Consider the following 25660-nt stretch of genomic DNA (forward strand, 5'->3'; position numbering starts at 1 on the left):
GCAACTGGCATCCAGCCCATCGTTACAATATTTAAGACTAAAGTCTGCGGCAGATGATCTCAGGATTAAGATTCCAGGACATAAAGTCCTTGAGATGCAAGTCTTCTTGCAGCCCAGGCAGAAGGGAGGAGTGCAGGACACACTACAGGTGGCAGAGGAGAGGCTGTTTAATACCAAATAAATGCTCTTCCTCCCGGAGGGTAGCTGGTGGGTGGGGAGGAGAGACACCTTCTTTTTCTATCTGAATGGAGAGAATTACCAGCTTTGCGGCGGAAATGTCTTCAGTTGCACTTGAGAGAAGATGCAGCCGGTTAGCCCTTTTGGAGGGTTCCCCTGCTGAGATCAGGAAATAAACAGAAAGGAGTCCAGAGAGGTGTCTGGCTAAAGAGCCAAATAGATGCCCCCAAATCCACACACTGCAGCTTATACTATATTCAGAGTCTCTCAAATGCTCACCCCAGAGGACTCTTGGGTTTATATTAAATTGTGTCTGTGAGATAGAACCACGTCGGGAAAGGCTGCTGACGATCTCAGTGGTTGATTATCCTGGTGATTGACTGCAGTGGTCCAGACTTTAGCCTTTCAAGTGAAGAAACCTGGCTGAGTCAACACCAAGTAGATTCATCTGTCTGGGCTGAACACTCCCTCCCTCACCCAGCTCAAGAGCATGCCGGACAGAGAAAATGATGGCAAGTTACGGTAAAAGATGGCTGACAGTAAAAGAAAGATGCTCCAAGATGTCAAAAAAAACAGAGTAAAGACTCAGGCCAGCTCTCTGTGGCTAGCCTAGGAGAGGCCCTAGGAGGGCCTCTACGGGTCTGCCGCTGTGGGGCAGCGACGGAGAGAGATCAAAACAAGGTGAGACGAAGAAGTCACAAAGGAGGGTCACCCTTAGTTCAAGGCAAGAGACCACCCCGATATTGCCACTGCTGGTGATGCGGAGTATTTAAAAAATGGTCAAAATTAGCAGTGGTATTTTAAAAAGCAGCATTAGGTCACCTAGAAAAGATGGTTACCCAGGAAACTCATTTCCCCGAGGGCTCTAGATAATTAAGATTTTATTCTTAAAAGTGGTTATTGGCTATTCCAAGGTAACTTCCCTTGAGCCTGAATTTTTCTTTACCATCCATTCTGTCTTCCCTTAGGTGCTGAACTTCTTGAGACAGAAATCCATTTTTGCTTCTTCAATTTCTTCCCTTTTCCTCCTTAATCTCTTACCAGTGGGGCCACTACATCTCACTCATCTGGCCTCTTACACCTTGACCTAAAAGCTTCTTCTCTGTATTTGTTCAGCTCAACCTTGCTCCAGCAGATAACACTGACCATCTTCTTTGCCTCTGATGTCTCCTGTCTTTCTGATTCTTTTCAGGGCGGGGTGGGAGAGGGAGTCGGGGATAAACAGCTTCCACTCTGTTCCACACACTCTAGTTCTCCTGCACCTGAGCTTTCATGACACATGACACAAGCTCTTCTCTCTGATGCCTCTTAAGTTCCTTGGGAGGCCCCAGTTAAGACTTAAGAAGTCGTCAATAAACACTTATTTTCACTTCTAAAGTGGGACTTGCCCCTCTATCATCCTAAGTTTATGCGATCTTGGGCAAGAAAAGATGGTCATTTTTTGATGATAAAAATCCACAAGACTGAGTAGGACTTCTAAACTTTGTATTTTAAAGTGTATTTCATTAGTGGTACATGGCTAATTAAAATAAAATCTAATCTCATAGTTATTAAGATGTAAGCTATATTTATTATAAAAACTGATATATCTAAACTTATTTCTGCCATCACTAATACATATAAATATACATAGCTTCCTGTGTGTTTTCCAATTATGTTTTTCTTCATTCTTGCTTTCTGTCAGGTTGATTGCTTTAATACCTTGCCCTCCCTCTACTGGTTTAGAGGTGATAGTTAATTTCTATCATTCTAGCACTTATGCTTAAGTTTTTAATACGTAGGTTAATCAGTATTATGTCCTCCAGAAAATAAAGGGATCTTAGAATGCCTTCTATCATCATCCATGTTACTGCCAGATAGTGGAATTTCATGCTTTTTAAGCCTCTATTAGTCATTATTATCATTTACAACCCATAACTATGCAAATAATTAACATACTAACTTCTGTGCTTTTTGAAATCCATTCCTTCCTTCTGGATTTGTTTTTTTTTTTTTTTTCTGTTGGAGTCCATTTTTAGAAATTCTTTCAACAATGGTCTGAGAAGGATTAAACTCACCCCAGTCTTTGGACCACAAAAATCTTTTGGTTTTGTTTTTAATCTTGCATGATAGCTTTATTGGGTATAGAATTCTGTATTGACCATTATTTTCCCTCAGCATTTTAGAGATAATATTTCATTTATTGTGATTTCTCTTACTGAAAAGACATTTCTTTATAAGGAAATATCTTGGGGTGCCTGGGTGCCGCAGTTGTTAAGCATCTGCCTTCAACTCAGGTCGTCATCCTAGAGTCCTGGGGTGGAGCCCCATGTCGGGCTCCCGCTCAGTGGTAAGCCTGCTTCTCCCTCTCCCACTCTCCCTGCATGTGTTCCCTCTCTTCTGTCTCTGTCATGTTTTAGGAAAAAAAAAAAAAAAGGAAGAAAGAAAATATCTTCTCATTGGTAACTTTTAAAGTTTTTACTGTTGTTATCGATTGTATGAAGTTACAGCAAGACATAACAATGAGGATTCCTTTTTATCTAGGTTGAAAATCTGTTTTACTCCTTCAAATAAGAGGATATTTCTTTGGTTATGGAAAGTTTTTCAATTGTGAACTTTTTGAATATTGCTTGCACTCTATTTTTTTTTTTTAATATTTTCTCCTATTAGACCTTCCCCATTTTGCCTTCCAGATTTTCACTTCTTTTGTGTCTTCTTTTTTCTCTTTTGATTTCTATAAATTCACTAATTCCTGTTTTAGCAGTTTACTCTTCAATCCATTCAGTAAACTCTTCAACAGCATGGAGGTTAAGGGACACCAATCACCAATCACAGTCAAAAATCCAAGTATAACTTCTGGGTCTCCAAAAACTTAACTCCTAATAGCCTTTGTTGCTCAGACACTTTACTCATGACATAAACAGTCAGTTAATATATATTTGGTATGTTATACTTATTACACATACTATATTCTTACAATAAAGTAAGCTGTAGAAAACATTATTGAAACACATTTAAAGTACTGTGTCCAAAAAAATCCATATATAAGTGGACTAATGCAGTTGAAGCCCATGTTATTCAAGGGTGAACTATGGTAACTTTATTTTAGTGATATACTTTGCCCCATTGTGAATTTCCATTTGGTTGTTTTCCAAACTCTGCTCTTCGTGCCTTGTGGTTCTATCTGTACATGTTTAAAGTTTCAACCTGTTCTACTGGGTTTTCTTTGGAGAGGTAGAGAGAAGGCTCCATTGTATCTAGTTATTCTTTCTCACAGTGGGTTTGAAGATGTTTCTCTTTGGTAGGATTGCTTACTCTGTGCTCTAGATTACAGAGAGATTTTTAAATTTGCTTTTACTAGGAAACACTATAGGTTTTCCAACTGTAGAACATGTAATTTCTTGGTTTAGGATTTTCATAACACAGGAGTGCTGTGAGGTTTAACTTCCCACTTCCTGTGTGGTGAGTCTACCCAACCATATCCCCTTCTCAAAGAACTTCAGTTTCATCAGGTTCTTGCCGGCATCCATGTATCTATGTGCCTCAGGGAAGGAGGGCCCCGACCTGAGTGGGAGGCTTAGGGATAATGCCTAGGATCACTTCTTCCAACACTGTTGCCAGGAGCTCAGATTCCTCCATGTGATTTCTCTTTGCCAGACTTCTCTGATGAGTGTGGTAACCCCTCTGTAAAAGCAGCCTGTGTGGATAACTGAAGGGAACTGAGTAGATGCTGTATTCAGTGACTTAACAGTACAGCTGAACTCTTTAAGACCAATTCCCTGACATTTCCTTCAAGCTATAGGAGATCCAGTCCTGAAATGAAGTCGGAAACAACATTCAGGTAAAATGAGGGCACTTGTAGGAGCTTTCCTCATAAATGATCCAACTCCACGGAACCCCAGAAGCCAGTTCTTGGGAGACGGTATATGTCTCAACTCCAGTATTCAGCCAGGCTGGTGGTCATTTCAAAACCCACTGGCATCCATATTCAAGAGCCAACTTGCCCCAGGCATGAAACCATTTGTAAGGTTGCTTTATATCAAAACTGGTACAAGAGGAAATAACTTTCTCTGGACAAAAAGAACTCAGTATCCCCACTTCCATTTGGTTTTCTTCCAATTTCTACCTGACAAAGTCTGCCTGGTTTGGTGACTATGAAAGAAATTGCTAAATGTGGCAGTAAAACGGGAGAGCTCTACAGATTTTGGTACTGAGACTCAGCACAAGGGCAGACATGTGCCACAGACGGAGTTAAAACTTGAAATGTGAGTACAAAAATATACAGGAGAGGAGCAAAGAAGAATATGGCACAGCTGAAGACAGTGACAGGGAAGCGGATTCCATTGCACTCGGGCTGAGGGTGTGAGGCGGCGGAAGAGCCCGGCCCTTCTGGAAGCTGGATGTGGAGCAGACGCAGGAAGGGCCATTCCTGGATGCTTTATTCAGAATGCTTGGTCAGAATGCATGAGAGAACTGCTGGAGCAGTTTGAAGGACTCGCTCTCTTCTAAGAAAGACTCTCCCTGGGAGACAAGTTTTGTATTTTGAGAACATTTCTCTTCTCTGGCCGCAACTTTCAATATTGATCAGCAAAGCTCTGCTGAAAGAAATGGCTGCCAGGGAGGGAGCTAACTTGGCACAAGGCACAGGGCTTGGCTCAGAGGCTTCCTCGGGCTCTGAGCGGGAGGGAGCAGAGAAAGGACAGCAGGGGAGGGAGGAAAACAAAGAGAGGAAGAGGGCTGAAGGACTATGGGAAGGCCAGAAGCTCTTTCACAGCGGCACTAACAGAGTGGAAGGAGACCCATAAATCCTCAATTGTCTCTGTTGTCCCCGCCGTTTCTGTGGCAGTTCTTACTTCTTTCGCCTCCTCAGCAGAGCACACAAAGGGGCTCAGGGTGTGGGTGTGGGTTGCCTAGGGTCCAATTGTGGTTTTACCACGGCCCACTTGGGCACTCTGGAAAAATTCCAGAGCCTCTTGGAGCCCTTCTTTTCTTACTTATAAATCTGGAATGATGACAGGGCAGACCTCAAAGGCTCCTCCAAAGAATGAACGAGATCCTTCCACAGAGCACCCAGCACTGTCTTGGCGCTTGGTGGGAGGTCAGTACATGTCAGCTATCATTTTCCTCATTAATCGTAAAATGTCTTTTTCTTCCCCAAGGGATTTGCCTTCAGTCATCCACCTCTTAGAGAGCATGTTTCTCACAGAGACCGCATCTGAATCAGCACTGGTGTCAAAGCTACATCCATTTCAGGCCTCGGGCTATCACCATGCCTTAAAGGCTTTAATAGTTCCAGTTGGGTGGGAACTGCTATTTGCCATTTAGATGGTACAGATCAGGGTCTCACAAGCGGGAGGTAGGTGGCAGGAACGGGGGAATTAATGGGTTCCAAATATTTGCATATAAAAGGCTGCCTCCATCTGCTGATGCCCAGCAGTAATAGAGTGTGATGGGAACAGGAGGAGGAATCTTCTTTGCATTCTGAGTAGGCCTCTGAAATTTAAGAGGTAGAAAAGCTCTCCCAAGCTTTGGAACGCAGGCAGGGCTCTACGGTGACCAGGTGGGTCGGGGCTGAGGGGCGGTTTGGAGAGGGCTTTCTTACTGTATTTGGACTCGGGCAACTCATCCCAGGAGGAGGCATCTCTCAGGCTCACTGCTGGGAGCTCAACCACACTAGTCCCTTGTCTGCCTCTAAACTCACTGAAGCCACTCGTGACAGCTTCTGTCCCCGGCCCGGGGTGCAGGGATTCCACTCAGGTGGGAGTTCCTGAGACACTAGAATAATGACAGCTCTGTGACACGGCCACTGTGTACACGAGGGGTTAATGTGCCAGCAGGTACAAGGCCACAGACCCGGGAGAGCTGCCCATGCTCACAGGAGAGAGCGAGAACACCTGCCGGGCCTCCTCCAGTCCTCTGCCTCTGGCACCAGCCCCCCCGCCCCCTGCCCCCACCCCAGTTACTTACTTGGTGTGTGTTTATTTTCATTTGTTCCCCAAATAGCAAAATTTCAATGTGAGAGGCAGCAAAAGCACATTTCCTTCACAATCTCCCCTGGCAAGCCCTTTAAAGTGCCCTGATATTCCAACTAAGCGCCACACAGCTCCACTCCGCCGGCCACAGAAACAGCCGTGAGGAAGGGCAGAGGGGCCTGGTGGCATGCTTTTCAGAGGGCATTAAGGGCAGGTCACAGACTGACTTCTCAGTTCCCATGGTTCTAAATATGCTAAACACTGCAAAAAAAAAAAAAAAAAAAACCCAAATGCAGATTTTATCTGGTCTTCAAATAGCAGATCAAGCACTCACAAATTTGTTCTTCAAACATGTAATTGATATTGGGGGGGGGGCAGGGGAACACCCTTCCTTTTTGCATTTGAGGCATAGTTTTTCAAAACCATGCAGTGGTGGTAGAAATTAGTTCAGCTAATTCACGGAAAGATTTCATAAAAAGAACTTTTGTCTTATGCCAAAATAAATTTCACATTATCAAGGAAATATCAACTACCACTTAATAGCTGCCCGCGTGGGCTGCTGTCCGTGTCAATGGCGGTTTTGCGAGTTGACTTCCCACGGAGGAATCTCTTCGTCATCGATGCACACAGCTCTGAGTCTCAGAGAGCATGGATGTGAAGAACACCATCTGAAGTGTGACCACCAACGAGGGTTCTCTCTCTCTTTTTTGAAGATTTATTTGGCAGAGAGAAAGTGCGTGTGTGCTCTCTCCACAAACAGGGGGAGCAGCAGAGGGAGAGGGAGAAGCAGACTCCCTGCTGAGGGGGAGCCCAATTGAGGCTCGGGGCTCAATCCCAGGACTTGGGATCATGAGCTGAGCCAAAGGCAGATGCTTAACCGACTGAGCCACTTGGGCGCCCCAAGACGACTTCTCTTGTTAGGGAAACGCTCTGTGGAATTTATGGTATATTTGTACCTACAGATTTTATAGCTCATAAAAAGCCCCTTGCGTGTCATGGCAGGGGGACTGAGGGTCAGTAGGTCCATGGTACAAAGAGGAGGTTTCCACAGACAGGTTTCGGCCAAAATTTTTGGGCAAAATTGCCACGGCATTTGGAAAGTGACTGCACACTGTGCTCTCATGTTTGGTGAACTGTTCTTCAGCCCTAGTTCCCTCCGGTTTTGCCCCTGCCCTTCCCCCTCAGTCATATCAACAATTTATTACTTTCTGAGAATATTAAGCATCCTCTTTGAATGTTTACACACTTGCCTCTATTTTAAATATTCACCACAGGAGATCTACCACTGAATTTTCTACCACTAAATTTGACAGAGGGGATAAGTCAATCCCTCGCTGGCCTCAGAAAACCCCTTCCAGCCCTTTCCCCAGAAGCCTTTCCAAATTGTGCAGGATGTTTAGGCCTCAGAAGAGAATCTTCCTGGTATTACAGAGAACTACAAGTTGTATAGCCCAAACTCCACGAGTTCCAACCACCCAACTCAAGTGCTAGCTTGGTATACTTCCTATGAACAGTTCCATGCATGACCCCACCATGGACGCACAGAAGTACCAGCTCTGCTCTACTTCCGGGAATACTCCAAGCAAAAGAAAAGAAAAAAAGAAAGAAAGGAGGAAGGAAAGAAAGGAAATGAGGAAAGAAAGAAAGAGGAAGGAAGAAAGGGAGGAAGAGAAAGAGAAAGAAAAGCAAGCAAGCAAGCCAGCCAACCAGCCAGGCCCCACCTTCCAACATGATTAAATAGATAAACCTTTGGTCCTGGGCCACACGTGGGTAGAAGTGAACCTTCTGGCCAAGGAAGAGCCCACAGAGCCTCTGTGATTATAAAGTGGGTCCTTCCTCCTCACGGACATTACAACTTTGACTAGAATTCATTAGGATGACTTTCCCTCGTATTTCAATAGCACAGGAAGATCGAAACAGCTCCCAGTTGGAACAACCCCCTACCACGGCATTCGGGCCCAAGCTCTCCATGGGCCACACAAAGAGACACACTCCTCCAGGGCACAAGTGTGGGGCTCGCCTCCCAAATCACACATAGAATATGTACAAATACGTCGCCCGTGAAAGAGAAAAGTTTATATCACTTCTAAGCCATAAGTGTGCAATAAATTCAGTTTTTCTGATTTCCTAGCATAGTTTAATTACAAAGGAGCAAATGGGGTAGAGAAATAACCCACATTTCGTGCTTTCACCATCAGATTGCACAGGCGATTTGCTGATTATAGATTATGGAATAAATGAATTACATACACTTCCTGTCATTATTACAGACTTCCTTTCCTAAACTAATTTCCGTACTCATTAATCTGGTGAGTTCCTGGGGCACCTGGGTGGCTCAGTTGGTTAAGCGTCTGCCTTCGGCTGAGATCATGATCCCAGGGTCCTGGGGACTGACCCCACATTGGGCTCCCTGCTCAGTGGGAGGCCTGCTTCTCCTTCCTCCTCTGCCCCTTTCCCTGTTTGTGATCTCTTGCTCGCTCTCTGCCAAAGAAATAAATTCTTAAAAAAAAAAAAATTCTTGTGAGTTCCTAGGGCCGGCCACACATAGCCCATTTGCCTCTCACACCTCGTGGGTGGCTAGCACCCTACGCTCAGCCCAGTCAGCCACCCTGACCACCTGCTTCCTCGACTGCACCCTGTCCTCCCTCCCCAGCCGCACCTTGCCCTTCCACTGCCCAGCTCTCCCTCCTCCTCATTTGCTCTCCAGGTCTAAGGTTAGACATCCCTTCCTGTGGGAGGCTTTCTTGGCTATCGCTTGCTCTGGGTTCAGCTGCCTTTAATCACTTCTATTGTAACTTCCTTAAGTGCCTCTAGACTCTAAACTCCCAGAGGGCAGGAGCCAGGTCTGTTTGCTTCCCAGGTTTCTTCTCCAATTCCCAGCAGACCATGGCTCATAAAACATGTCCTGAGTAATATTTCCCAAATGAATGAATCTGAATGGGAGTTATGTGGCAAAGGAGAAACCTCTGCCTATAAGGTCTTACTTGCTTAAGGTCTCAAGAGCCAACCAGAATTTTTTCTGATCTCCAGCCCAGTGTTCTCCTTCTTACCAATAAAATGGTGCTTATCTTGCAATCTTCCCTTTCACTCATTCATCTACTAGATACAGAAGTCTTTCTTAGGCTTTGGTTTGCCATCTTCCCTGAAAGGCAGACACAAAACCTTTTTCTTTACTGCCCTGTTCATTCCGCGGAAAGCCCTCTAAGGCCCGCCTCTGAAGGCAGCAGTTCTGTGGAACCCTGGAGCCCGCTTTCACCGGGTGTGCACCTGCCCAGCGACAACACTGCCCGTAGGTTATACCACTCCCTGGAGGGCAGATTTGTTGCCATGGAGAGAGATGGGCTGGTAAGCAAAACCAAGCCAGCCTGGAGAGATTAAAAAAAAAAAAAAAAAGTGTTTGGTGCCTTCGCACTTGTACCTGTCAGCTGGCTTTGCAAAGCTTTATAAAAATAATCACAGTAGAGAAAACCAGCCAGAATGTTGCTAACAAGCAGGATATAAAACACAGATTAAAACTAAAAGCTCAACAGGAGAAAGATTAATTTAAGTTCAAATAAAAGAATCCAGGGGAGCCTCGGTGGCTCAGTCGTTAAGCCTCTGCTTTCGACTCAGGTCATGATCCCAGGGTCCTGGGATCGAGTTCCTCATTGAGCTCCTTGCTTGGGAGTGGGAAGCCTGCTTCTCCCTCTCCCATTTCCCCAGCTTGTGTTCCCCCTTTCACTGTGTCTCTGTCAAATAAATAAATAAAATCTTCTTTAAAAAAAGGAGAGAATGCAAACAATTGGATACCAAACAAGTCAAGGAAGAGAGAGACTGCCTCACTTCACTTTTTTCCTGAAGGAGTATTTTTTGTTGGGAAATATATGAAACATAGAAAAACAGCATCAAACACAGAATAGCAACAATAAATACCCATTACTGCTTAGTGATTAGTAGGCACTTCACTTTATGGAGATGTATAAAGTCAGTACTGTTGGAACCCCCATTTCACAGAGGAGGAAGCTGAGGCACTGCTCTGCGGTTAAGAAACACAAGTCGAGAAAGGGGCAGAACCAGGATTTGAATGCAGGCAGCCTGACTCAGTTCCATGCTAGTAAGCACCGGGACTATGCTGCCTCTCATAGTTCCTATGCCTCTCTGCACAGGAACAAATGCAAAACAAATATGTAGTTTCAAAACAGTGTGCATAATCACGCACCTGCCATCTAGCTAAAGGAATAAGCACCAGGAAGTACCTTAGAAGCTCACTGTGGCCTTTTCTCAAGCACATACATACCCTTCCCTTCCCTGTCACCCCTTCTACCAACATAACTATTATCCTCAATTTTGACTTAACTGTCATGCTTTTTGTTACAGTTTTAGTATTTATATACCTAAATGATACATTGTTAGTTTTCTACTTCATGTAAATAGAATCATAATACGTGCATTTTTTTAAAAAAGGTTTTACTTATTTATTTGAGAGAGTGCGAGAGAGGGGAGAATTTTGGAGTCACAGGATATGCAAAGGCCCAACTTCTACAGATTCGCAAAGCCATCTGGGCTACTCCGTTTTCTTAATTTGTGCCTCTCTGCTTACAGCAGTTGAGTGTTTTTAAAATACATTTACTGGCTATTAATGTTCTTGTGTGTCATGAGTGTTTGGTTTTTGCTCATTTTTCTACTGGGTTGTTTGTGTTTCCTTTATCGACCTGTGAGAGTTCACTATATTTTCTGGCTATGAATCCCTCTTCACTAACACAAGTTGCAAAAATCTTTCCCCAGCTCATGCTTGTCATTTTACTCTCTTTATGTTGTCTTTTCAAGAATGAAAGTTGCTAGTTTTAATGCAGTTAAGGTTATCAATCTTTTATTGTCTGTGCTTTCTGGGTCTTCTTTAAGAAATCCTTCTCTAGGGGCACCTGAGTGGCTCAGTGGGTTAAAGCCTCTGCCTTTGGCTCAGGTCATGATCCCAGGGTCCTGGGATGGAGCCCTGCATTGGGTTCTCTGCTCAGCAGGGAGCCTGCTTCCTCCTCTCTATCTGCCTGCCTCTCTGCCTACTTGTGATCTCTGTCAATAAATAAATAAAATCTTAAAAAAAAAAAAGAAATCCTTCTCTAAGATCATAAAGACAGTCTCTCCCAAAGTATTTTCTATAAGTTTTTTTTTTTAATGTGAACCTTTTACTTTGACAAAACAAACTTTTACAAATTACACACTCTATAAACTACCAAAGTTTCACTCATTTAAAAAACAAGAGACGAGGCATCCTGGACTCCCAAGATTTCAGTCATGAATAAAATAAAATAGATTTTCAAGTTATATAAACTAGCCGCATTTTACACACCATGAAAGTGAAGAGAATTGTGACTAAACATTCACTAGTTTCAACTGTACCTATAAAAAACACATGGACATACTTGGGTTGTCTATATCACATAGTTTCATATCAAAAAACATCAAGTAATTGACATACATATTTCCATTAATGGCAGACAATTCCATAAAATCATAAAATTATTTTGCCTTTCACATTTAAATCTAAATTTTCATGGACTTGATTTTAGTCTATGGTGTGAGGAAAGGATTCAATTTTTAATTTTTTCTAGGCTGTTTTAATTGTTCTGATTTTGTCTTACTGTCTAGAAGGGTAGGACCCATACGGAAATGCCACAAACGTTCGTGGCATTTTGTTCTTCCACATACATCTGAGAATAAGGTTATAAAGTGGTATGAAAACCTCACTGGAATTCTGGTTTTAACTGTACTGCCTCTAAAGATCAGTAAGAGCGAATTAATATCTTTACAATGTACCTATGAAAGAATACATGTAGCTTCACAATATCCTCACATTCACTTTGTGAATCTACGAATCTGACTACTCGAAGTACCTCATATAAATTGAATCATATGTCCATCAACAGATGAATGGATAAAGAAGATGTGGTATATATACACAATGGAATACTATGCAGCCATCAAAAGAAATGAAATCTTGCCATTTGCGACGACGTGGATGGAACTAGAGCGTATCATGCTTAGTGAAATAAGTCAATCGGAGAAAGACTACTATCATATGATCTCCCTGATATGAGGACATGGAGAAGCAACATGGGGGCTTAGGGGGATAGGAGAAGAATAAATGAAACAAGATGGGATTGGGAGGGAGACAAACCATAAATGACTCTTAATCTCACAAAACAAACTGGGGGTTGCTGGGGAGAGGTGGGATTGGGAGAGGGGGAGGGGGCTATGGACATTGGGGAGGGGAGGCGAACCATAAGAGACTATGGACTCTGAAAAACAACCTGAGGGTTTTGAAGGGTCAGGGGTGGGAGGTTGGGGGAACAGGTGGTGGGTAATAGGGAGGGCACGTTTTGCATGGAGCACTGGGTGTTGTGCAAAAACAATGAATACTGTTATGCTGAAAAAAATAAATAAAATGGGAAAAAAAATAAATTGAATCATATACAGTATTTGTTTTGTGACTGGGTATTTCACTTGGTATAATGTCAATACCCACCACCCATTTTGTAGCGTCTGTGAGAATTTTGTTCTTTTATAAGGCTGATTAATATTCTATTCCATTGTATTATATGCCACATTTCCCTTACCCATTCATTCACTGGTGGACATATGACTTTTTTTTGGACATAATGAGTTTGTTGCCTGTATTTATGAGTCTGTTTCTGTTTGACCCTTTGTTTTGTTTTTTAGATTCCACATTAAAGTGAATTTATATGGTATCTGTCTTTCTTGGATTTAGTTCACTTAGCGTAATACCCTCTAGGTATGTTGTTAAGAACGGCAAGATGCCCCCCCTTTTTTATGGCCGAGTAATATCTCATTGTGTATATACACCACATGTTCTTTGTCCATTCATCAGTGGACACCGAGGCAGCTTCCATAACTTGGCTGCAGCAGTAAAACCAATCAACAGAGGGATGAGTATATCTTTTTGATTGAGTGTTTCCATTTTCTTCGGGTAAATGCCAAAAGTGGATTACTGGGTCATACAGTGTTTGTTTTTAATTTTTTGAGGAACCATGCATACTGTTTTCCATAGTGGTTCTACCGATTCACAGTCCTACAATTAGTACAGGCAGGTTTCCTATTCTCCACATCCTTGCCAAACTTGTTATTTATCTTTTTGATAAATAATGATAAATAATAAGTAATTCTGTTGTTAGGTGCTGTCTCATGCTGGTTTTGATTTGCATGTCCCTGATGGTTAGTGATATTGAGCATCTTTTCATGTGTCTTTTGGCCATCTGTAAGTCTTCTTTGGAAAAATGTCTAGTCAGGTCCTCTGCCCATTTTTATTTTTTTATTCCCCTGGAGTGTTGAGTTACAGGAGTTCTTTAGATATTTTGGGTATTAACCCTTTAGTAGATATATCAACAACTATAAAAATCTTCTCCCACTCAATAGGTTGCCTTCTCGTTTTGTTGATGGTTTCCTTTGCAGTGCAACAGATTTTTAGTTTGATGCTGTCCCAATTGTTTATTTTTGCTTTCGTTTCCCTTGCCTGGGAAACAAATCCAGAAAAACATTGCTAAGGCCAAGAGTTTATGGCCTATGTTTTCTTTTAGGAATTTTATGGTTTTAGATCTTTAATCTATTTTGAATTTATAAGATATGAATAAGTATAAATATGGTATAGGAAAGTGGCCCAGTTTCATTCTTTCACATGTAGCTGTCCAGTTTTCCCAACACCGTATGTTGAAAAGACAGTCTTCCCCACTGTACATTCTTGCCTCTGTAGATTGAGTATTAAAATGTGGACTTATCATCAGGGAAATACAAATCAAAACCACAATGAGATATCACCTCACACCTGTCAGAATGGCTAAAATTAACAAGTCAGGAAATGACAGATGCTGGCGAGGATGCAGAGAAAGGGGAACCCTCCTACACTGTTGGTGGGAATGCAAGCTGGTACAGTCACTCTGGAAAATAGCATGGAGGCTCCTCAAAATGTTGAAAATAGAAATATCCTATGACCCAGCATTTGCACTACTGGGTATTTACCCTAAAGATACAAACGTAGTGATCTGAAGGGGCATGTGCACCCAAATGTTTATAGAAGCAATGTCTGCAATAGCCAAACTATGGAAAGAACCTAGATGTCCATCAACAGATGAATGGATAAAGAAGATGTGGTATATATACACAATGGAATACTATGCAGCCATCAAAAGAAATGAAATCTTGCCATTTGTGACGACGTGGATGGAACTAGAGGGTATCATGCTTAGTGAAATAAGTCAACTGGAGAAAGACAACTATCATATGATCTCCCTGATATGAGGACATGGAGATGCAACATGGGGGGCTAGGGGGATAGGAGAAGAATAAATGAAACAAGATGGGATTGGGAGGGAGACAAACCATAAGTGACTCTTAATCTCACAAAACAAACTGAGGGTTGCTTGGGGGGGGGTTGGGAGAGGGGTAGTGGGGTTATGGACATTGGGGAGGGTATGTGCTATGGTGAGTGCTGTGAAGTGTGTAAACCTGGCAATTCACAGACCTGTACCCCTGGGGATAAAAATACATTATATGTTTATAAAAAAAAATAAATAAAAATTTTTTTAAAAATGTGGCCTTATTTCTGGACTCTCTATTCTGTTCCCTATGTATTTATTTTTGTGTCAGTACCATACTGTTTTAATGACTACAGCTTCATAGTATATCTTGAAATTTGGGATTGTGATATCTCCAGATTTGTTCTTTCTTCTCAACATTGCTTTGACAATTCTTCTGTGGTTCCATACAAATTTTAGGATTATATGTTCTAGTTCTGTGAAAAATACTTTTGGTATTTTGATAGAGATTGCACTGAATCTGTAGATTGCTTTGAGTGGTACAGACATTTTAATAATATTTGTTCTTCTAATCCATGAGCATGGAATGCTTTTCCATTTCTTTTTGTCTTCTTCCATTTCTTTCATCCATGTCTTACAGTTTTCAGAGTATAGGTCTTTACCTCCTTGGTTAAATTTATTCCTAGGTATTTTATTCTTTTGATGCAACTGTAAATGGAACTGTTTTCTTACATTCTCTTTCTGCTAGTTTGTTATTAGTGTAGAGAAACTCAACAGATTCCAGAATACTGATTTTGTATTCTGCAACTTTACTAAATTCATTTATCATTTATTTTTATTGAATATTTGTTCTCTATTTTATTATCTATAATGTTTTCCATTACTTTTGTGTTTATTCTATTTCAGTTCTTAAATTAGATGCTATTATAAAAAATAAGGGAAGCAGACCTAATATTTAAAATTAGGACAGGTGTTTACTAATAGCCTGCACTCAGAAACAAAACACATGGTCCACAAGTAGATAGCTCCACTCCTTTGACTCCTGGAATCTAGAAGTTATAAGAAGCCTTAGGTACATGTTTATATGGTAGTATAGGCAGAACTAGCCCCATAACACAATTCAGTCCCTGAGGTCCGAGTCTGAGAAAATCTTTCTCTATGCTAAGGAGTCTAGAGCTTGTGGCCAGGGTCTTCTTGGGATATAGTGGGGAGTTCCAGAAAGAGTTATCTTATAACATGGAGGGGAATATAGGTATTTCTGGCAGGTCAGGGGTGAGTGGAGTCTTTATCTATGCATAGCTCATTCAGTTACACCAAAAATTAAAAATAAAAGGCTTGAAGTTCAGCCTTTTAAGTTCTGATATGTAGTATCTTCCCATTATTCAAACCCAAGTAATCTTTTATTTCTTTAAGATTTATTTCTTTGAGAGAGAGACAGAGTGCGCATGAGAACAAGCATGCGCATGAGAGAGAGAGAGAGAGAGAGAACCTCAAGCCGACTCCGTGCTGAGTGCAGAGCCTGACATGGGGCCCCATCGCGTGACCCTGAGATCATAACCTGAGCCAACCAAGTGTTGGACACCCAACCGACTTTACCACCCAGGTAGCCCCAAACCCAAGTAATTTCAAATTTTTTGATTTACAAATTATGTAGCAGTTTGGTTTCTGATTCCATGTAGGTTTCACCTCCCTTGCTTAGTTGAAAGTTACATATTGTTTGTTTTCTATAGTTTTCTTAGCTACTTAAAGACATTTAGAGTCTAAAGTTAAACTTTTTTTTTTTTTTAAAGATTTTATTTATTTATTTGACAGAGATCACAAGTAGGCAGAGAGGCATGGATGGCCAGTAGGCTGGCCAGGATGGGGGTGGGTGGGAAGAAGGCTCCCCACTGAGAAGAGAGCCTGACGCGGGGCTTGATCCCAGGACCCTGGGATCATGACCTGAGCTGAAGGCAGAGGCCCCAACCCACTGAGCCACCCAGGTGCCCCTAAACTCTTTTAAGAGAACCTCTTTTCCAACAGAATCACAGCACACTATAAACTGATTTGCCAATCTCCCTTGCCAATTTATTGTGTTTTTATTTAGTATTTTAATTCTACCATTTTTAGTACCACACATTAGACATTGTTTCTGTTTTGTATCGCCAATGTATCTATAAATTTTATACTAAGATTCTAGCTTAATAATCCATTTTACTTCTCAGATCTTCCATCTGGGACCATTTCTTTTTTTTAATTGGAGTGCATCCTTTAGAATTTTCTTCAGAGCACTTTGGTTGGTATTAAAATTCCTCAGGTTGTATTTTGCCTGAAAATGTCTTTAATTTATCCTCTTTAATAATATTTTTACTACATATGAAAAATTCTTCCATATTATGTTAAAAAAAACTTTCATGTTAATAAAATATTCTTAGACAACTGAAGATATAACTCCACTGTCTTTTGGATCCTATTGTTGTTTCTAAAAAGTCAGCTTTTGGTCTAGTTATTTATATAGATCTGTTTTGCCTTTCTTTCTCGCTGCTTTCATTATTTTGTTTGTTTAAAGTTCTTCAGTTTCATTATGAAATATCTACGTATAATTTCCATTTCTTTTACTTGAAATCTTTTGGCCTTTCTGGATCTTCAGTTTACTATGTTTACTACCCCTAGACTCATAATCTCATTTTTACATTTTTCCCTCCTCTTTGTCTCTCTGAGCTATATTCTGGACTATTCAGATCAATTTTCTAGCTCCCCAGTGTTTTCTTCAGCTATCTCTCATCTGTTTAATGCACTGAATTTTTAATTCTCACTTTTATATCTGTCATCTCCCGAAATTCCATTTCCTTATTTTTAAAATCTGTGCAATTTATAATCTCTTGTCTTTGTTCCTATTTTCAACACTTTTTTTTAAAAAGATTTTATTTATTTATTTGACAGAGAGAGACAGAGAGATTAAGAGAGGGAACACAAGCAGGGGGGAGGGAGAAACAGGGTTCCCGCAGAGCAGGGAGCCTGATACGGTGCTCAATCCCAGGACCCTGGGATCATGACCTGAACCGAAGACAGATGCTTAATGACTGAACCACCCAGGTGCCCTCTATTTTCAACACTTTTTTTTTTTTATGTAAGTATTTTATTTATTTATTTGACAGAGAGAGAGGTCACAAGTAGGCAGAGAGGCAGGTGGAGAGAAAGGGAGAAACAGGCTCCCCACTGAGCGGAGAGCCCGATGCGGGGCTCAATCCCAGGACCCTGAGATCAACACTTTTAAAAACATTTCTGAAAACAAAACAACCATTTCTGAAAAGTTAAAATATTTCCATTTTTGGCTGACAAATTCAAGAATGAAGTACTTCTAGGTTACACTCCACTGTCTGCTGCTATTACTGGCTTTTACTCATGGTGACTTGTTTCCTTGTGTTCTAAGTGAATGCTGCTTTTCTCCAGAGGGGACTTTTGTTTATTTCTGAGACTCACCTAGAGTTGTGTGGGATACTTACACTGCCATTATGCTACAAATGAAAACCTCCTCTAATTTTTCTCTCCTTTCCCTACATTTCTCAAAAGAAATCATTTCCCAATGGATAAAAAATCAATGCCGGCAGCATTTGGTATTACTCTCCTCAAAAGGATCACAAATTGGATTATTCTCACTTTGGAATTATGAAGAAAGAATGTGAGAAACAGGCTGCTGAAGTATCCTACAAATCACATTCTCTACCGCTTGCATCTAGGTTCAACTTAAGGAGGATTTTTATTTGGCTGTGAAAGTACGTCTGGTAAGAAACGTACCTTTTGCAGTTCCTAATCCATCCATATCCGCTCCCAGCATTATTATTTCAGTCCCATGGTGAGAACTAGCTCGAGGATCAACCTTACCATCATCGAAGTGCACAAACCTGTGAGGGTCATCTGGGTCACAGTTAGGAAGAAACTGAGTGACGGCTTCTGCCACTTCTTCATTTGATAAAACATCCCAGAGTCCATCAGTGGCCAAGATCAGCACATCATCTGCTCCATGCTCATATCTGGAGAGATCGTAGACTCTTACCTGAAAAGAATGGGAACATTCTTACTTCAGAGGTAGGGACTGCATTATTTCGCACCACAAATGAGCTTCTGAATTCCCTTCTCGTTTCCCCTCTAGCCTAGGGGTTTTTAGGGATGCACTCTAAGGCGCTTGGTTGTGCAGGCAGCTCTGGGGCCAGGGGTAGCTTCCTTCGGAGACTTACTGTAGAGACATATGGGGCTCACCAGATGGGCTTCATAGTTGACAAGGAAGAATGGATTGGAAATGCAATGCCGGAGACAAAGCTAGAACAATACCTATGATAAATACTGTGCTAGCCAGAAGAGCACTTGGAGGCTTGCCCCCTTCTTTCCTTTGCACATCCATTCCACAAATACTTAACTAAGGGCCCGCTCTGGGCCAGATGCTCTAAGTATAAGGACAGATAGCAGAGTTCCTTGCTTCTAGGCTCTGTCTGCAGGGGAGAGAAGGCCAGCCTTGGATCTTCAGTACTTCCTCTGCGTGTATTTGTCTAGGACTGAGGAGACGCACTTATTTAATTGGCTCACAGGAATCACTTTTTGGTTGACTTGTTTGAGGCCCTGGGGGCAGGACTCCTCTCATGTAAGGATGGGGCTCGGAACTTTACTGAGATTTGAGGGGCCTCAGTCTAGCCTCAGTTAGAAAGAACGCATGCTAAGTCCGAGGCTCCAAACCGTATCTTGGCAAACGTGATGTCTTTCCTCATCCCTAGTACCTGGAATGACCCGGATATTTCAATATCCACCCATTCTTTGAGGAGAATGGTATAACCTTGACAAAACTAGAAAGAATAAAAATGAAGCAGTATTTGGGTTAGGTCACAACTCTATTTTCACCCAACTCTGGCAGCAAAAGAGCTTGGGGTTTCATTGCTATTTCCTCCTAATTTGGCAGAACCAGCCCTGTGTACACCACCCCATGAGCTAAGGACAAACGCAGGTCAGTGTCATCAATCTTCTAGTTCCTTCATCCCCTCCATTTCTTTCTCCTATCTTCTAAAAGCAAGTCCGAGTGAAAGCTGTAGGCCAGAGGAGGGGCAGGGAGAAGAAGGAGGTTTGGAGTTTAAGCAGCCGTGTGCCCTGTAACACACAGTCGGTGTTAGGTCATCGCAAACTTACAGAGAATTCAATTCTAAGAGGCTTACCGACTGCTCAAACCTACATATTTGAAAGCCAAGCCTCCTATAGTTTAGAAAGGTTTGCTCAGGCCTGTTGACACCCCAACATAGGGCGGTCCTGTGGACTAACAGCCTACACGCAACAGCTGAAAACAACAAATACTACACACCTACCCACAGAGCCCTTGGAAAATGAGCTCAGATGAAAAGCAGCCTCCAGGTACCACACCTCTGTGGCCTGCTAACCGGGTGATAACAATTAGCTAATGGCCCAGTGCGTGGCCCACACTCAGGGGAAGAGAACTCGCGGGTATCCTGGACTGGCTTTTAACATTGCCTCAAAAGGGATGTCCACTTAAAGGGTAAGTTTGCCTCCTAGAGAAGGCACTGTGCCTTATGAAGCCAAATTGAAGAAAACAACAAGGGGAATCTTTAGTTTACAGCAGACTGGAAAATCCTGAATGCCAGAATTCTATCTTCGGGCCACTGAACTCATGTGGTCCAGTTTTCACTCCATGGAAGCCACCAAATCCCCTTTGGTGTATTTTCTTGTGATTCCTGGGTGTCACAAATGTTACAGCAGTGCTTCTCAAATGCTAACGGGCCTAGGAGTCCGGTGGGGATCCTGCTAAAATGGGGACTTGAGTTCAGCTCTGGGTATGGCTAGAAAGGCTGCATTTCTAGCTTACTCCCGTGTGATGTCGATGCCTCGGGTCCCGGGACCACACTCTGGTGAGGCTGAAGGGGATTCCTACCGGCCCAGGCTTGCAAGCAAGGGAATCCGGGGCTTGGTGGCCTCCGTGATGCCTCCAGCCTGTCCTCTGAGGCAGGCTTTAGAGAGGACAGCAAATGTTGGCTCCGGGCTCCCCAGTCCTGGCTCACTGTTATTTCCAGGATGGAATGATTCTGCTAGCTTCCCACTGGGGTATATCGACAATACATTTCTGTGATAATCTGAACTCCGTGAGTAACAAAGGTTATGGGAGGTAGGGTGCTGAGGTCAGCCATCCCAGTTCCAGTCTCATGCCTGTTGCTAAGTAGGGTATTCTACCTGTCTTCTAGCTCCTTCTAAAAGAAAGATTTCTAGGTCTGAAGATAACATCCATTTAATTTCAGGACAACCCTGAGTTTAGGATGCCAGAATCCCTTCAGGTGCTTTCCTGCTGGCCAAAAATATGTAGAGATTCGAGTTGTGTAATCTTAAGTCATCCTGCCCACTACTCAAATGGAAGTCTAGCCAGCAGAATGGGTGTGGATTGGTGCACAGAAACACATTAGAAAATGCTCTCTTCAATACCATCAATAAATTGAATCCTTCCCCAATTCCACTGTTCACATTTCCACACGCAGCTCTGTAATGCAGTTTCATTAGCCAACATGAAAATCCTTTCAAAACCATTCTCAAGTATTTTTAATGTAAATAATAAAAAGCTGGTCTCAACCCTGTTCCCCAAGGCACTCCCCAATTAACATCCTTTTAGGTTTTTATTGCTACCCTTTATTTCCTGCCCTTTAGCCAATTTCCAAAGGACTCTGCCAACTTTCCACTTACAACTCGTGTCTTATACATCAACCCGTGATGCAGAACATTTTGTGAAAAAGCTCTCAGAAAAACTGGGCTGCAGCGCAGGACAGCCTGCTGCACGCCTATCCTCCCGGCGGCAAGGGCTCCAGAGGATTCTGCCAGGCTCTGGACTCCTGACCTCCTCTCCCTGAAGTTGCCGTTGGCCTTCCTCTATCAGACTACACTCACCTCTCAAAGTTCCCTCTTCCATTCTGTAAATAGCTTCTTGATATTCCAGGAAGCCGCACATTTCACTAATGGCTCTGAGGCTCCCCAGGACCCAGACACAGGAAGAGCGTCTCTGCAGGGCCCAGGAGGGGAGACGTGTACTATGCAAATGCCTCTGTCTGAAGGAGAGCTGGGGAACAAGGTCAGGGCTTCTTGTGGCTCGTTCCAATGTTCCTGGCTGCCAAGAAGGGAGAGAAAGGCCACAGGAATCGTTGAGATTCTTGCAGTCTTTGAGAGCAATGTAATTCGAGCAGCTGAGAGACGGAGCCAGTGTGGATCCGTCTGCCCACCTAGAAGCACAGTTATGTGTTTACTGAGCACTTACTATGAGCCAACTACTTTTCTAGGCCCTGCAGATACAGCTGTGAAGTCTCTCACAGCTTCTTTGGAGGGTGGGAAGGGGAGAGGAAGAGGGAGAGAAACAATCTTTAGCAGGCTCTACACCCTGGGAGCTGGATGTGGGGATCGATCTCATGACCTTAAGATCGTGTCCCAAGCCAAAATCAAGAGTCAGAGGCTTAACCGACTGAGCCATGCAGGCGCCCGCACAATTTCTACACTAGTAGATTAGACAGACATACAAACTCCAACATCAGAAGAGGATAGGTGCTCTCAGGGAAAGTCGGAGTAAGAAGAACGACAAGATGGGGTCACTGAGTGACAGACATTCAGGAAGGCACGTGATATAATGAGCACTGGGTGTTACATAAGACTGAGGAGTGACTGAACTCTACCTTTGAAAACAATAATACCTTGTATGTTCATTAATTGAATTTAAATTAAAAAAAATAAGAAAAATGATAAGAGAGTCCTTTTAGAAGACCTGGCTATAGCAGGCCTCTCTGGGAAGGTACTGTTTGAACAAAGATCTCAATAAGGGAGGTGACTTCCCACAGGTCCCTTCCTGTGCCTCCCGTTCCTTCCTCTGGACACGGTGTTAGACTGGGGGTGCAGTGCCCCCCTTTGCTACCATCCTGAAGGAAACCAACAAGCAGGGTCCATTCCTCTTCCCCAGTCTTTGTAGTCACAAGCCCGCACACCCCCCCGTCACAGCTCTTCCCTAGCTGTACCTGTTTGGGTCCCCTTGTTCGTCTCTGCCACAAGATCATGCTCAAACTCCCCTAACCCTAAGAATCACCTGGGGTTGGGGCGCCTGGGTGGCTCAGTCGGTTAAGCACCTGCCTTCGGTTTAGGTCATGATCCCAGGGTCCTGGGATCAAGCCCCACATCGGGCTCTCTGCTCAGCGAGAGGCCTGCTTCTCCCTCTCCCTCTGCCATTCCCTCTGCTTGTATACTTTCTCTGTCAAATAAATAAATAAAATCTTAAAAAGAAGAAGAAGAAGAAGAAGAAGAATCACCAGGGGTGCTCACCCAACAACTTGAGACTCAAGGGCCCACCTTTAGCATTCTGATTGTGTCGATCTGGACCCAGGCATCAGCTTTAGACAAAGGACAGGTAACTCCAATGCAAGTGGGTGGGGGAGCCTTGCCTTGGAAACATGGTCAGAGGCAGTAGGCTCCTCAAGGGGCAAGGTCTGAGCTGCCCTCTCTGTTTCTATCCCCAGAACACAGAACACGGAGTTAGCATTTGGGAAGCGTTCAATAAGCAGCCAAGAGAAGCACCTGCCTCACTGCACATTGACCCTGATCTGCTCACCGCGAACAGGCAGTGACCTGGGCCTCTTCTCTCCCCTCCCCAAACTCACCCTCTGGCCAGAGATCCCACTTTGCATTTCTTCTCGCGCTCCCAGTATTTTTCATAGTAAGTAACAATAGATCTTCGGGACATACTTGCTGAGACAAAGAAGAAATGCGAGGAAGGGAGGAAGAAAAATAATTCCGCGTCAGAGATCTATTCAGAGTCTGCTCTAATCTGGTGACCGGGCGGATTTGGCTTGTTACCTCTGCCACGCAGTCACCCAAATGCAGTGTGCTGAAACTTAATGGAAGTTGCAGACTCTCTCCTTTTCCTTCCCTGTCCTCACTGGATCTGCTGACAAAAAACTCAGTGTACAGGAGGGAGCAGGAGGGAGTCTGGGGGCACAGAAGAGCCTTGGCTAATGTGCCCCTGAATGAGCCGAGTGCTGACTGCTGTCCCCAGGCCCCTGGTGGCAGAGCACTTACAGATATCCTCAGTGTCATCACTGGGCACCTGCGGACACAGGCGCTTGCGACAAACAAGCTTCATCCAGCCCCACCACTCAGGGCTTGGCCACAGGCTGCTGCTTCAGCGTTTGTGGAAAACGTGTGTTCGTCTCTTTGCTCTATTGCAGAGGAACCTTCGGTGGCATGTTAAGATAGTTCACACGGGTGTAAGCTGATGCAGGCTTCTCGAAGCCACTTCTAAAAAAGAGCCCATCAGGGCACCTGGGTGGCTCAGTGGATTAAGCCGCTGCCTTCGGCTCAGGTCATGATCTCAGGGTCCTGGGGTCGAGCCCCGCATTGGGCTCTCTGTTCCGCAGGGAGCCTGCTTCCTCCTCTCTCTCTGCCTACTTGTGATCTCTGCCTGTTAAATAAATAAAATCTTAAAAAAAAATTAAAAAAAAAAAAAAGAGCCCATCAATTCTTCCATTTGTCAGATCTGGGCTGCTTCTCTAGGATGCCCTTGTGGCTTTTACAGCTTATCAACTCAGCAAATTCGCCAACCTTTTTTCCCTCTGAAGCACTCAGCGGAGGCCCATGAGCTTGCACAGCTCAGGCCTGGCTTTTTGGGAGGAACAAGAGCCCTGCCTTTGAGATCAAAAGCCCCGACTTCAGGTCTCTGCTTCTAACCACCTTTGGGACTTGAGAAAAGCCATTTATCTTCTTTTTCAAGATTTTATTTATTTATTTGACAGAGAGAGATCGCAAGTAGGCAGAGGGGAGGAAGAAGCAGGCTCCCTGCTGAGCAGAGCCCGATGCTGGGCTTGATCCCAGGACCTTGAGATCATGACCTGAGTTGAAGGCAGACGCTTAACCCATTGAGCCACCCAGGCGCCCCACCATTTATTTTCTTTTGTTCTCAATCTTCTCATCTCTGAAACAATTGTTTAAAAATAAAAAAAAAATATATATGATAGCATCTGCTTCACTTCTCTCACAAAGCTCTTAGAAAGATCAAATGAGCTGACATGGAAGGAAACCAAAAATTCTAACGTACCACATGTTATTATCTTAGGACACTGATCTCTGGGCAGTCCACCTGAAAGTGAGCTAGTTTGTGGAAGGAGAGGGTTCAGAGTGGGCTAAAGGGCCTTGGAGTTCAAGTACAAGTCTCTTTTAAAATAACAGTGATTGGGACTCTCACTAGTGTTCTTGGCAGGAAAGCCAGATGGTTCCCAAGACAAGGATGCTGACAGGTGGTAGAAAATAAGGAGAGGACAAAGTCTTATCCTCTATACCCCATGTAGCCAACTCAAAAGCTCAACCTAGAGAACTTTGAATATGGCATGTGTACCAAAAAACCCCTAAAACTCCACCATATTTCCTGTGGTCCAGTCCTATGAACCAAGCAGATTATTTCAATGCTGGCATTCTGGCAAGCCACCAAGACAGCAAGCAGAGTCTCTCTTTTTCTTTTTTTTTAATTTATTTATTTTTTTTGTTTATTTACAGCATAACAGTGTTCATTGTTTTGGCATCACACCCAGTGCGCCATGTAGTACGTGCCCTCCCTATTACCCACCACCTGGTTCCTCAACCTCCCACCCCCCCCGCCCCTTCAAAACCCTCTGGTTGTTTTTCAGAGTCCATAGTCTCTCATGGTTCATCTCCCCTTCCAGTTTCCCTCAACTCCCTCTCCTCTCCATCTCCCCATGTCCTCCATGTTATTTGTTATGCTCCACAAATAAGTGAGACCATATGATACTTGACTCTCTCTGCTTGACTTATTTTGCTCAGCATAATCTCTTCCAGTCCCGTCCAGGTTGCTACAAAAGTTGGGTATTCATCCTTACTGATGGAGGCATAATACTCCATTGTGTATATGGACCACATCTTCCTTATCCATTCATCCGTTGAAGGGCATCTTGGTTCTTTCCACAGTTTGGCGACCGTAGCCATTGCTGCAATAAACATTGGGGTACAGATGGCCCTTCTTTTCACTACATCTGTATCTTTGGGGTAAATACCCAGCAGTGCCATTGCAGGGTCATAGGGAAGCTCTATTCTTAATTTCTTCAGGAATCTCCACACTGTTCTCCAAAGTGGCTGCACTAACTTGCATTCCCACCAACAGTGGAAGAGGGTTCCCCTTTCTCCACATCCTCTCCAACACATGTTTCCTGTCTTGCTAATTTTGGC

General features: G+C 43.4%; 1 protein-coding gene across 1 annotated transcript in view; it reads right to left on the reverse strand.

The window, feature by feature from the left end:
- PPM1H (protein phosphatase, Mg2+/Mn2+ dependent 1H) overlaps window positions 1-25660 on the reverse strand; it is a 258148-nt gene that overhangs the window by 2331 nt on the left and 230157 nt on the right. The window contains exon 9 of the mRNA XM_046011468.1: window positions 18319-18470. Within this exon, the coding sequence (XP_045867424.1) occupies window positions 18319-18470 (152 nt within the window). The remainder of the gene's footprint in view (window positions 1-18318; window positions 18471-25660) is intronic.

This window comes from Meles meles, chromosome 7 (genome assembly GCF_922984935.1).
Source record: "Meles meles chromosome 7, mMelMel3.1 paternal haplotype, whole genome shotgun sequence".
Classification (NCBI taxonomy): Eukaryota; Metazoa; Chordata; class Mammalia; order Carnivora; family Mustelidae; genus Meles; species Meles meles.